Source organism: Lynx canadensis, chromosome B4 (genome assembly GCF_007474595.2).
Source record: "Lynx canadensis isolate LIC74 chromosome B4, mLynCan4.pri.v2, whole genome shotgun sequence".
Classification (NCBI taxonomy): Eukaryota; Metazoa; Chordata; class Mammalia; order Carnivora; family Felidae; genus Lynx; species Lynx canadensis.
The window spans coordinates 115,189,061-115,202,841 of record NC_044309.1 but is presented as its reverse complement, the minus strand read 5'-3'; the positions used below and the strand labels follow the sequence as shown (position 1 = coordinate 115,202,841).

The window sequence follows — 13,781 nt, the reverse complement described above, 5'->3', positions numbered from 1 at the left end:
GGGCAAGTATGATTACACATATATTTAAAATAGTGCTTATTTTTATATAATTCCAACATTTATGAATAAATTAAAAAACTTTTTTTTAATTAAAGGCTGAAAAACAGTCAGCTAAACTACAGGCTGAACGCTTGGAAAAAGAGCTACAATCAATCAATGAACAAAATACTGTTTTAATTAGTAAATTGCATAAAGCTGAACGGGAAATAAATACATTGACCAGTAAAGTAAGTCATCTTATGTTTGTACTTCATTCTTTAGAATGCTTGATACTGCATAATGGCAAAGAAATTTTGTATTTTAATACTTTACTTCTCTGTATCGAGATCTCTTTTTATTTTTCATGCTACCTTCCAGTACATTCAGAATGTGATCAATTTTTACCACCTCTTCTGTGACCACTCTTGTCTAAGCCATGATTTCTTGAGGTTCGATTTTTATAATAGCCCCCTAACTCTCTGCCCATTCAGAGCTCTGCGTAATCTGGCCTCTGCAGTCTTTCCACGGCCTCACAGTCCATTTTCCCTCCTGTTCACTTTGCTCCGGCCTCACTGGCCTTCTTTTCACTCTTACTGACTTCTGTGTTAGGGCTTTGGCACTTGCCTGCCAGACGTAGTCTTCCCTCACGTCCTCATAGATTGCTTTCTCACGGCACGTTATCAAAGAGGCCTGCCTTCTCTTCACTTTGTAAAATACCATCTTGCCTCTTCCTGCCTCACTGTCTGTCTTCCTTATCTGCTTTATTTTTCTTCGTAGCTCCTAACACCATTTGATATATATTTATATTTGTTTATTTTTTGTCTCTCGTGTCCTTTCCCACCCCCTTTTCTTTCGGCCAAATATCAGCTTTAAGAGTAGGGACATTGCTTTTGTTATTCCTTGTATCTCCAGCTCCTGGAACAGTGCTGGGACACAAAGTCACTCAATATTTGTTAAGTGAGTAAATTAATAACAGCAGCATGGTCTGCATTTATGTTATTTAAAAAAGTTTTTTTTTAATGTTGATTTTTTTTGTGTGTGAGAGAGAGAGCGTGTGCACGTATGCACGTGCGAGCAGGGGAGGGGCAGAGAGAGAGGGAGACACAGAATCTGAAGCAGGTTCCAGGCTCTGAGCTGTCAGCCCAGAGCCCAACTTGGAACTTGAACTCACGTGCCCAACGGTAAAGCTGAAGCGCTCAACTGGCCGAACCACCCAGGTGCCCCTGCATTTATGTTATTTTTAAAAGAATATATATAATGGTTTGCACATCTTTTATATACTAAGTTTTCTCGGGAACTTAGTTTTTTCTCCCTCACATGCAGTATATATGAGGAATCTGGTAACCAGAAATAGGATAGCAGTGATAAAAGTATCTTGTAGAAAACTGTGGTGAATAACAGCATCAGCTCTGGAGTCAGACAGACTAGATTCAGCTTTCATTTCTTTTCCTTACTAACTGTGTGACCTTGAGCCAATTTACTTTCTCTCTGAAAATTTTAGTGTTTTTCTTTATAAAGCAAGGCTGATATCTACCTTAGAAAGTATGGCAAAGATTAAATGCAATATTATGCATAAAGCACTTAGCAAAATGTCTAATAGATAATCACCGCAAATATTAGCTATTATTAATGGTAGTACTTAGGGGTATTTTAAAATCTAGGAAATAAGTCTGGTTTCTGAATCCATGCAATCAAGTATTTTCCATCAGAGCAGAGTTCAGGTAAAATTACCTTAAAAAACAAAATGGCTCCCAGACCAGAAGGAATTTACTGTAGCCTCTAATAGAAATGAGTTTATCTAAAGAAGTAATGTATTCATCATAAATTCCTTGGCCAAGGAATTACTTAAGAAGACTTAGGCACTGTTTATGACATAGGGAAGATTGAATTTTAGTGAGTAGGATGTAAGGATTCTAGTCTCATTGAAGAGATAATTCTTACTGTGGAAAGGAATATACCCATCTGTTGTAATTAGTAAGCGTGAAAATAGCAATTCATTTCATTCCATTTGTTCTGATTGTATGATCACCAAACAACTTTCTGTTATTTGACTTCCAATGTAATTTTGTCTACAGGGAGAAAATGCCCGCTGGTCCTTTAGACTTAGAGTGTTCTAATATCCATTATAATTTTTTCTCACAGTTACTGTAACTGACATTCTGATTTTATAGATCAGTCTTTATAAACTTTATTAATGTGAATCTAACCTTGAGAGTGGTCGTTTCTGTGCCTGAAAGTCCATAAACCATAATACTAGATGTATTAGATGCCTCCCTTGGGAGATAGTCTACCCAGTTTTTTCCATGGCAAACACATACTCTTTCATGTTTGCAGATTGTATATCTAGTGACATTTAAAATTTTTGTTTGAATTTTTGTACTTTACAGTTTACAAAGTGGTTTTGTAGCCGGTGTGTCATTTAATTCGTTACACATGGCTGATGCTAGACAGAAGAAGTGAAAATTAAGCAAGAGGATTTTTAATTGTTGAAATACTTTGATTCAAGTGTAGTCTTCTAGTCTAGCCAAAATTGGTCATTTTGGAGGAGGTACTGAAGTGCAGTGGAAAAGTCTGTGGGCTCTGAATCCGATAAATCTATCTTTTGATCCTGGCTCATTTATCTCATTCATCACCTATGTAAACTTCTGATTTGCTCAACTTTTAAGTGGGAACAATGCCTGCCTCTTACAGGATTTTTCTAAGATTAATGATAGTATTGAATGAAGTAAATAAGTAGCTGGTGATGAAAGTAATGGCAGTGATTTTACACCAATGATGTCCTTAAATAAGAAAATGATAGAACACAGAACTGTGAACCCATTGACTAGTTTCCTTCCTCACTGTATCAATAACTGTGTGTGAAACTTTAGGCAAGTTTCCTCATACACGAAACGAAACATTGTTGTAGGACATCCCTAGAACTCTTTCAGCTTCCTAAAGTTGTGTAAGCCCTACTGGAAAATAAATTAATAATACAATTGCTTCCTGATTAACCTAAATAGATTATTTATACATTCAGATGTGTACATATTGAGAGATATACATTGACTTTCTACAATGATAGAGTATACAAAGAAATAGATGCAAAACACAAGTAAATTTAGGAAGTTCTCTCATGCCTTTCTTCCAATTCTAGTATTGCTAAGAGTTGCCTTTTTAAAGGCATACTTGCATTTTTTGCATATAAATGGCATATTAAAAACCACCCTTCAGCTTTAGACAAACCAAATTTTCACTTAGAATCATGCATGTAAAAAGATTTCATTGGAAGGATAAATTTTAGAATGATATTTCAAACACGATTGTCACAGTTTTCTTTGCAACTTGAAATTTTCATCAATATTTTGCAACTCTAGCAAATGGTTGTTTGCAATGCAAAGGAGCACCTGGGGTGTATTTGTCTAAGTTATTCAAATTTGTAAATGTTAGGGTTTTGAACAGAATTATGTCCGTATGACTATCAGTGTCTTGGATTAAAAAGTATTACCAAAGATGGCCTGCAAATGGTGACCTTAAAGATATTTCACATTCAATGAGATAAATTGTGGTTACCTCAGGAAGTATTTGATCTTTAGAATGCCAGTAACATAAATACAGTTTTAAGGAAATCATCACACACATTTATCCTTATTAGCTACGTTAATGAGGTCACACCATCTCAGACGTCTGAAAAATATCAGAATTTAAGTACACACATCTTTTTGGAATTTGCATCAGGAGCTTCTTGAGTAATACATTTTTTACAACTATATTTTTCTTGCTTACATATATTATTTTCTTCCATGTCTTTGTGTATATGTGTATGTGTAATTTAACAGATTCTGAATCCCTGTAAAACTATTGCCACTGTTTATATTTCTTAAAGTTTACTGGGTAGTACTTTTTGAATTCTTGGCTCCTGTTGTGTCAAAAGCATTAAATAAATTGGCATCATGAAGGCTAGCATGGAAAACATATTATGAAAAATAAAAGGAAAAACAGGGTACCTTAGCCCAAGGGAGCTTTAGAAGACTCTACATGTCTTGAAATTATATGTAACATTTTAACATTGTACACTTTGTTTAGGAAAAGATCTGTAGTTTTCCTGGGCTTTTGAGACCTGATCACAAAGAAGGTGAAGAACCAGAGATTTAGAGTCAGAAAGAAAAGTTTATTATGACTAGTTGGGATCTGGTTCAGATTACTTACAGAATGTGCTACTGTCATAGCTATGTAATAAATATTGATATGTTTCTCATTTTTAATAAATAAAATAATTCCTTTTAATATATTTTCAGGAAGTTAATACTTACTACTAGTATAAGTGCATTCATTACGTTAGGATCATAGAAATGTGGCACTAAAGGAAAGCTTAAACTCATATAGGTCCATAGATGAATAAATGTGAATGCGAGATGACAAATACTTTGCTTGAGCATATACCACTAGTTTAATAATAAAAGTAGGCCTGAAGACAGACTTCACTTGTTTGACTTCCTGTCTAGAATTCTTTCAGTTTCAATAATTATAGTTTAGCTGAAAAATATTTTCTCATTTCAGTATATCTCAGGGTGAAATGAATTAAGAAATAGTTTTTTTTTTTTTTATAGATTTCGTAGTAGTTCTTGTTGAAATGAGTCAAGTTTATGCAAAATAAGATGGCTGTAATTTTCCACCTCTTATTTAGAGAGGCTACAGTGTGGTTTGTTAATTAACTGCTATGTCATTCTTAACCTTTTACAGTTAGTATATAATAGCAGGCTATAATTTCATTTGTTACAGAAATTGGATTTTCACTGTAGTTATATTTCTCCAAAATTTTAAAACGATTATGGTTTAAATTCTGTCCATGAAATTATAATATAGTAAAGCCCAGTCTACAGAAAGTTTAAGTTATCAAGATAAATGCAGTTTCTTAGCTGCTTTCGTGTAGTTTCTGTGAGACTTGCTTTCATAGAAAAGAGCTTCAGAAATGTTTAAAAACCTTATGTCAGCACACTGTATTCATTTTATGTAGTATCATTTAAAAAATCGATAAGTTAATTTGGAAGCATGCATCTTAAATGTGGTTAGCAGTACAAAGGTAGCCCAGTACTTGCTTGTCTGTTTCTTTGGATTTTGGCCAAACCATTCCTTATAATGTTTTTAAGACCTTTCATAGATGGAATCTCTTTTGGTAAGACACTTCTATTTCTTGTTCTTCCCCTCTTTAGCTCTAGGAGCTCTTACTGATTTGTTTCTAACTCCCATCTTTAATTTTTATAGATTTCTGTTGCACTCAAGTAAATTATCCTTTAGTCTTCTGTTCCCACCGTCTTCTGTTTTACATATTTGGCATGTATATATTTGTGGTTTTCTACTCTTATTTCGTAGTTTCATGCATTAGTGTAAGATGTCAGCATACAGGTTTAATTTTTATGTCTGTATTGGTTAAATCTTTATTATGGGATTAACTATAAGACTAACTTTAGAAGCACCTTACCATAGGGAAAGGATATGGAAAATGTTAGAGAGTAGTGCAGATAATTGGAAGAGACTAATAAGCTTTCTTGTTTGTTTCTGTAACCCCAGCTCCTAAAACAGTGCTAGAGCACATAATAAGTGCTCAGTAAATATTGAATGAATGAATGAATGAATACTACTTTATGAACTAGAATCATTCAACTTTCAAAAGGGATGTCTCATTGAAAACTAAAAACTGGTATGTGATAGGTTAATTATATGGAAAATATTGACAATTATTTCCATTCACTCAGGGCTTTAAAAGAATCAAGTTTGGGCAGTAAAAGTTTAAATTAGATAGGTTTTATATTTGTTCTACCCACTGCCGCACACACACATGCACGCACGCACAGACACACACACACATTGTTTAATCACCGAATTCAATTAATTCTTCCTTCTTGTCCCCTTTATCAATCCTTTGCCTCTTAATTGTTTCTTTACCTTCAGTTTCTTAATCTTAATTTGCATCTAGAGTTAATTTTCTGAAACAAAGTTGACTGTGCCACCTTCAGTAGCTAACAGGATACACAGACCTTTGCAATGGCATATAAAGTTTACTTCCTGCCACTCCACATATTTCATACCTTCCTTTGCTCTAACTATAACACATTGCTCATTGTTTTCCAAGCATACTGTGTAATGCTACACTTATATAACTTTTTATATGCTGTTCCTTATACCTAGAAAGGCTTCATGTCACCAGCACTTTTTTTAAAGGGAGGTTTCAGCCAGTCATTGACTACTGGATTTTAGGTACTTGCAGTTAAGCCTTTTAAAGCAAGATTAAGCCAGATGACCCCCACCCAGGTATCTGTAAAGAAATAACTGAGTTTTGTTAGGAAAAGACTGTTTTCTTAATACCAAATACTGTTCAGGGCACTGAAGCACCTTCTCTCTTGGAAGGTATACTTATACTGTATACCCTGCTACCAAAACATTTTCTCATTTCTACTGATGTTTTTGGGTAACAGTTAATGGCCTATAGTAATTTCAATTTCTGATTATCAACAGGTAAAAGAACTTAAACATTCAAACAAACTAGAAATAACAGACATCAAACTGGAGGCAGCAAGAGCTAAGAGTGAGCTAGAAAGAGAAAGGAATAAGATTCAAAGTGAACTGAATGGTAATATATGATTTCCCATGCTTTTTACTATTATTTTTACATATAAACTCAAATTATTAAAGTAGATCAAACTGAATTTTTATTTTCAGACTGAATTTTAATCTTAGAGCACATATGGATTATTTTTATTTATGTTGAATGTTCATTTTGTGATCTAGCTTTAAAAAAAAATCTTATGTTTATGTCATTTACTTGATTAATACTTAAATGAGACTTTACAAATGGGAATCCATACTTTCTGGGTTTATAATTTTGAATCTATTGAGATCATGTGATTATTAGTCTCAGACCGTTTTGAGTCCAAAGAATGTAAGGAAGATAGGTGGGTTTCAGACCCAATTTCTGTTTTTTATGTAGATAGTAGGCTTGTTATTGAGCCTACTTTAGCCTAGGCTTAAGTTCCACTTTAGTCTTAGAATGCCCTTCTCTTCATGATTCCTCAGAATTATGCTATTTCTGACTTTCCTTTTTTTTTCCCCCGCCCCTGACTTTTCTTAAAAGGTGTTTAAATAAGCTACCTTTGGCCTGTAACTTTCCTCAAGTGGGTCTTTAGTTGAACTGATGTCTGTAGTTTCAGACAGAGTTTATGATGAATTAGTGTTTTCATCATTTATTTCTATTTGATATTGATTGATGGGTTTCCATAGAGTTAGGGAGTAACGTTTCTTAGGAACTTCAAGAGTTTATGATTTAGTTCTGCATTCTTTTTAAACTTGAGTTAGGTATGAATTTATTTTAGTTATTCCATGTGCAAAATACTTGCCAAATCAATACAAGGAAAATTTGTGAATTCATTGGATAAACTTGAAAGTTTCTAATTTATATTTCTACCAGAAACCTGACAGTTCTGTTAGAATGATAGGTTTTGAAGGTTTCTGTGATTTTTTTATACTACTTCCAGCCAGCTTTATGATGATGCTATCTGTGGGGCTAAGATTACAGAACCCTTTTAGAAGTGAAGTATTATATATCTCTTTTGATATCATCTGGGTTGATGTCCCCAGCTCTCAAGAGTCAAGTGAGTAAATATAGTCTTTTATTAAAGTGTGTGTGAATAGACAGGATGGTTAGCTCTGAGTTTTAGTCTGTTTCATAAGGTTTATCAATAAGGATTTAAAGATCTTCGAGAATGTATATCCAGACTCACTTTCTATGCTCTTTTAATTGTCTTAATCAGTTTATGGATGCTTGCTGTTATGACTTTTCATCTTAATAACATTGAATGCAGCATATTTTTTTCCTTCAAAAAATGTTAGGGTTACAGTCAGACAATGAAATTCTCAAGTCAGCTGTTGAACACCACAAAGCACTCCTAGTCGAAAAGGATCGTGAATTAATACGTAAAGTACAAGCTGCCAAGGAAGAAGGTTATCAAAAACTGGTGATATTACAAGATGAAAAGTAAGTACTTAATTACCTTACTTTGTGTTCAGTCTTCTTGTAAATGAAAACATTTTGCTGTCATATCATCGTTATTGTAGTTCTTCTAACATAATTATCATCTGTTGTTTTAGGCTAGAGCTTGAGAACAGATTAGCGGATTTAGAAAAAATGAAAGTGGAACATGATGTCTGCAGACAATCTGAAAAGGATCAGTGTGAAGAGAAATTGCGAGCTTCACAGATGGCAGAAGAGTCGGCCAGAAGGGAACTTCAGAGTATTAGGTTATATATACGTATATATATTTTAAACTTCATTTTGAAATAAATTCAGAGCTCACAAAACATTGTAACAGTCATACAGAGGATTTCCATATGAATTCATGGAGATCTCCAAAAACGGACATCTTCCATAACCATATTACAATCATCAGAACTAAGATACTAACATCAATATAATCAGGAAACAAAATAAATATTACACTTACTCAGCTTACTCAAATTTTACCAATTATCCCATTGATAGTCTATTTCTGGTCTAAGATCCAATCCAGAATCACACATTACCTTTACTTTTAGAGTGCTAGCCAGTTATTTTGTAGATCACCCCTCAGTTTGAGTTTGTCTTAAATTCTTTGTGATTAAATTCAGGTTGTAACATGTTTAGCGAAAATAATACCAAAGTCAAAGTCTTGTGTCCTCAGTGCATTATATCAGGAGGTATATTATTTGTACCTTACCCTTACCTTACCCTTACCGGTGATGTTAACTTTGATCACTTGGTTAAGGTGATGTCTGCCAGATTTTTCCATTATAAAGTGACTGTTTTTTCCTCTTTGTGATATATAATTATCTTATGGGGAAATATCTTGAGACTATGTAAATTTTCTCATCATACTTCTGCATAATACGTTCTTCCACTAATTTTAGCACCCATTGGCCAAATATGAGACAATTTGAGCAATGAAATAAGTTATAATAAAAGATTACAGTCCATAGGATAAAATAAAAATCTATGGATCCAAATGATATAATGTGTAATTATTTTTAAATTTTTATTTTAGAGAGCACAAGAGGGGAGGGGGGAGGGAGAGAGAGAGAGAGAGAGAGAGAGAGAGAGAGAGAGAGAGAGAGAGAGAATCCCAAGCAGGCTCCACACTTAGCTCAGAGCCCAACACAGGGCTCGATCCCATGACTGGATCGTGATCGGAGACAAAATCAAGAGCTGGATGCTCAACCAACTGAGCCACCCAGGCACTCCTAATGTGTAATATTTAGAGAGAAGGAAAGCTTTTTTCAGGAGAATTCCAACTAATAAATGTAGAAAGAATAATGGAAATAGGAAAACATCATTTGGCAAACATGACAGTAGCAGTAATAGGTATGGTGTTGCAAATTTTCAAAGGTTTTCAGCATCTCTGGAGATAATCATGATTTTTCCTCTCTTACATTATTAATATTGTGTATTAATGGATTTTGTAATCTTGAAACAACCTTAACTTCTGAAATAAGTATCTGTTTATTCCATAGAAAACAACTTGTTAAGGCTCTCTTTCTCTATTGGGATCAGTTTTAATCATCTGTGTTTCATAAGAAATTATTTATTTCATCTTTGTTTGCAGATTTATCTTCATAGAGATCTGCAATATCATTTTTATTTTTTAATTTGTTTCAATGCACCTTCCCTTGACCATTTCTTATTTTGTATTTGTCCTTTTTTCTCCCCTCTTTGTTTATCAAGTCAGCTATTGCTTTGTTGATTTTATTCTTTTTACTGTGATAAAATATACATAACAGAATTCACTATTTTAGTCATTTTTAAGCATACAGTTCGGTAGTTTTTTAAACTAGGAATTTGATTTATGGAGTCAACTGTTTTTCTATTTCCTACCTCATTAATTTCTGCTTCTTGATTCTGTGTGTTTTTTTTTTTTTTGCCATAAAGTTTTTATAGTTGTATTAGTGTTTCATGTACATAAAATAAAATTCACCCATTTAAAAAATGTACAGCTTGATGCCTTTTGGTAATTGTGTAAAGTTATGTAATCACCACAGTAAAAACATAGAACACTTCCATCACCCTTAAAGTTTCCCCATGTCTCTTTTCAGTTGACCTCTCCCCTGATCCCCAGCCTTAGACATCCCCTGGTTTATCCATGTTATTGCATATGGCAATAGTTGATCACTTTGTATTGCTGATTGGTATTCCATTATATGGATGTAATGTGATTTGCTTTTTCTTTTTCCTTTTGATGGACAGACATTTGGATTGTTACTAGTTTGGGGCTATTATGAACAATGCTACTACGAACATTCATGTACAAATCTTTGGGCATATGTTTGTCTCTTGGTTAAATATCTGGGAATGACTTTGCTGAGTGATGACACATGGCAATGCTGTTTTATAACATATAGCAATACTGTTGTACAAAGTAGTTACGCTATTTTTCATTTCTAGTAGCAACGTATGAGAGTTCCCCTATGACAGTTCCATTTGTTTAACACATCTTGACTGACACTTGTTAATCTTTTTAATTTAACTCTAGAGGATGTGTACTAATATATCACTGTGGTCTTAATTTGATTTTCCTAGATGGCTGGAGATGTTTATTTAGCATCTTGTAATGTGGATTTTTGATGTGTCTGTTCAGATATTTTGCCCATTTTTAAAATTGGGGAGTTATCTTCATATCGAGTTATAACAGCTCTTTATTTGGCATACAAGTACTTTGTCAGATTCATGTTTGACAGATGTTTTCTCCCAGTCTGTGGCTTGCTTTGCTTATTTTAATTGTGTCTACTGAAAACAGATTTTTTTTTTTATTTTGATGAAGTCCATTTTATCATTTTTTTCTTGTTTGTGTTTTTTGTGTGCTCTGTTTGTTTAAGAAAGAAGGCTTTGCAGGGGCTCCTGGGTGGCTCAGTAGGTTGAGCGTCCGACTTCAGCTCAGGTCATGGTCTCGTGGTCTGTGAGTTCGAGCCCTTTGTTGGGCTCTGTGCTGACAGCTCAGAGCCTGGAGGCGGCTTCGGATTCTGTGTCTTCCTCTCTCTCTGCCCCTTCCCTGCTCATGCTCTGTCTCTCTGTCAAAAATAAACATTAAAAAAAAATTAAAAAGAAACAAAGAAAGCTTTTCATAATCTTGTGTCATAAAGATTTCTCTTATGTTTTCTTCTAAAAGATTAATATTTTGTTTCTTACATTTAGGTTTTCTGGTCCAATTCGTGTTAATTTTTCTGTAGTGTGAGGTGATGGTTGACGTTCATTTTTAACTTCCACTTGTTCCAGCATCATTTGTTGAGGACTGTCTTTTGTTCCATTGAATTCTTTTGGTACCTTTGTTGAAAATCAGTTGACCATATAAATGTGTCTGTTTCTGGACTCTTATTTACATTGGTCTGTTTGTCCATCTTGACAGGAATATCACACTGTCTTGACTACTGTGGCTGTATCACAAGTGTGATTCAGGTAGTGCAAGTCCTCTGTACCTTGGTCTTTTTTGTCAAGATTGTTTGGCTCTTCTAAGTCCTTTGCCTTTCCATATAAACTTTAAAATCAGCCTGTCACCTTTTTCAAAAAGACTTGTTAGGATTTTGATTGGGATTACATAAATCTGTAGGTCAGTTTGAGGAGAGTTGTCGTGTCAACAATATTGAGTCTATCCAGTCCATTAATATGGCCTATATTCTCATTTAATTATATCATCTTTAAGTTTTGTCATCAGAGTTTTATAGTTTTCATTGAATATGTCATGCTTGTGTTACATTTTATTTCTTAGCATTTTTATGTGATTATAAATAGGAGTGTTTTTTTTTTTTAATTTCACTTTCTAATTGCTCATTGCTGGCATATAGAAATATAGTTAGTGGACTTTTATGTGTTGACCTTGAATTCTGTGACCTTACTAAAGTCATATGTTTTCTACTAGCTGTTTTGTAGATGTTTAGAGTTTTCTAAGATCATGTTGTATACCTTATGCTTTCTTTTAGTTTACTTTGTTCATTTTTTTGTTAAATTTTGAGTTTGGAATTTAACTCAACAAGTGTTTGTTCTTTCATTAAAAAAAATTTTTTTTTAATGTTTTGTTTATTTTTGAGAGAGAGAGAGAGAGAGAGAGAGAGAGACAGAGCACGAGCACAGGAGGGGCAAAGAAAGAGGGAGACACAGAATCCGAAGCAGGCTTCAGGCTCCCAGCTGTCAGCACAGAGCCCAACGCAGGGCTTGAACTCACAAACTGTGAGATCATTACCTGAGCCAAAGTCAGACGCTTAACTGACTGAGCCACCCAGGCGCCCCTCGTTCTTTCATTTTTATTGGTGAAGTTTCTCACGTGAGCTTTTTCTTATCCCTGCTTTAAAAATATTCTATAGATTATGACATGTAGTGTTTTAATTATCATTAACTTTTTAGAATTTCTAATTCAATTTGCATTTTCCTTTTCACCCCAAAATTAATAGATGTATTAATAGAAGGTGGAATTGTTTAATATGAGGTAAAATCAATAGTTTGCTAGGGCTGTCATAGTAAAATACCACAGATAGGATGGTTTCAACGATAGAAGTTTGGACTTTAGACTCTAGAAGTTTGGACTCTAGATGTTGAGATCTCAAGGTGTTAGCAGATTTGGTTTTTCCTGAGGCCTCTTTTGTTGGTTTATAGATGGTTACTTTCTTGCTCTGTCCTTACAAGGCCTTTCCTCTGTGTGCATGTCTCTAGTACCTCTCCCTCTTCTTAGTAGGACACCAGTCATAGGGATTAGGACCCACCCAGATAACCTCATTTAACTCTAGATACCTCTTTAAAGGTCCTGTCTCCAAATACAATCACATTCTAAAGTATTGCATCTGAGACTTCAACAGAACGAATTTTGGGGAGACACAGTTCAGTCCGTAGCAAGGTTTTTGAATTTCCAGGTGGGAGGGCTTTTTGCTTATTTACTTTGTTAATTTCTAGTTTCACTGCATTGAAATCAGAGTACTGTTTCTATTATTTCTACTTTATGAAATGCTGTAATGTTTTCATTGTGACCTAATGTATCAAGGCCAGGGCTAGGGTTAAGCAAGTGAGACACCTACGGCGAAAAAGTTAAGGAGACAATTTTACATGTCAACACTAAACGTGTAGGAGCTCTAAAGTGAGTCTTTTTAAAATTTACACTTCACTTTGCACCTGTAATACATCATCAGTTTTTGTTACTCGTTACATAAGGACTAGAAAGGAACGTGTTCAATTATAAGAGTAAGTCTCCTGTTATTTGTATGTATCTGTCTGTGACTCCTTGCATTTCTTGTAGTTTTCTTCAAAAAGATGATTGCTGTATTATTTGGTATATAGATTATTATAACAGTTACATCTTAGTTGTAATGGTGGTTTATAGCATTTAAAAGTGCTTCTCTTTTTGTCGTTTCATGTCATTTGTTTGAATTCCACATTGATGTCATTACTCCTGTTTTTTCCTTCCTTCCTTTTTCTTTCTTTGTTTCTTTCTTTCTTTCTTTCTTTCTTTCTCTCTGTCTTTCTCCCTCTCTCCCTCCCTCTCTCTCTCTCTCTCTCTCTCTGTCTCTCCCCCTCTCTCCCTCTCTTCCCCCCTCCCCCTCCCTCTTCCTCCCTCCCTCTCTTTCCTTGTTTCTTTCTTTTTTCCGTCTAGAGTTTATTTTTAAGTAATCTTTACACCCACCACGGGGCACAAACCTACAACCATGAGATTGATTTGCATGTGCTACCAACCAGCCAGCCAGGCGCCCTTCATTACTCCTATTTTCTTATTTCCATTTGCCTGATAATGCCTTTATTCACCCCCTTATTTTTAGTCTTT

At 34.4% G+C, this 13,781-nt stretch overlaps 1 protein-coding gene across 3 annotated transcripts in view; it reads left to right on the top strand.

Moving 5' to 3' along the window:
• The window catches only part of CEP83 (centrosomal protein 83), a 122,072-nt gene that overhangs the window by 76,663 nt on the left and 31,628 nt on the right, over positions 1 to 13,781 (top strand). For all 3 annotated transcript variants that reach the window (XM_030323397.2, XM_030323398.1, XM_030323400.2), the window contains 4 exons: positions 96 to 227; positions 6,475 to 6,589; positions 7,846 to 7,990; positions 8,104 to 8,253. In XM_030323397.2, the coding sequence (XP_030179257.1) occupies positions 96 to 227; positions 6,475 to 6,589; positions 7,846 to 7,990; positions 8,104 to 8,253 (542 nt within the window). The remainder of the gene's footprint in view (positions 1 to 95; positions 228 to 6,474; positions 6,590 to 7,845; positions 7,991 to 8,103; positions 8,254 to 13,781) is intronic.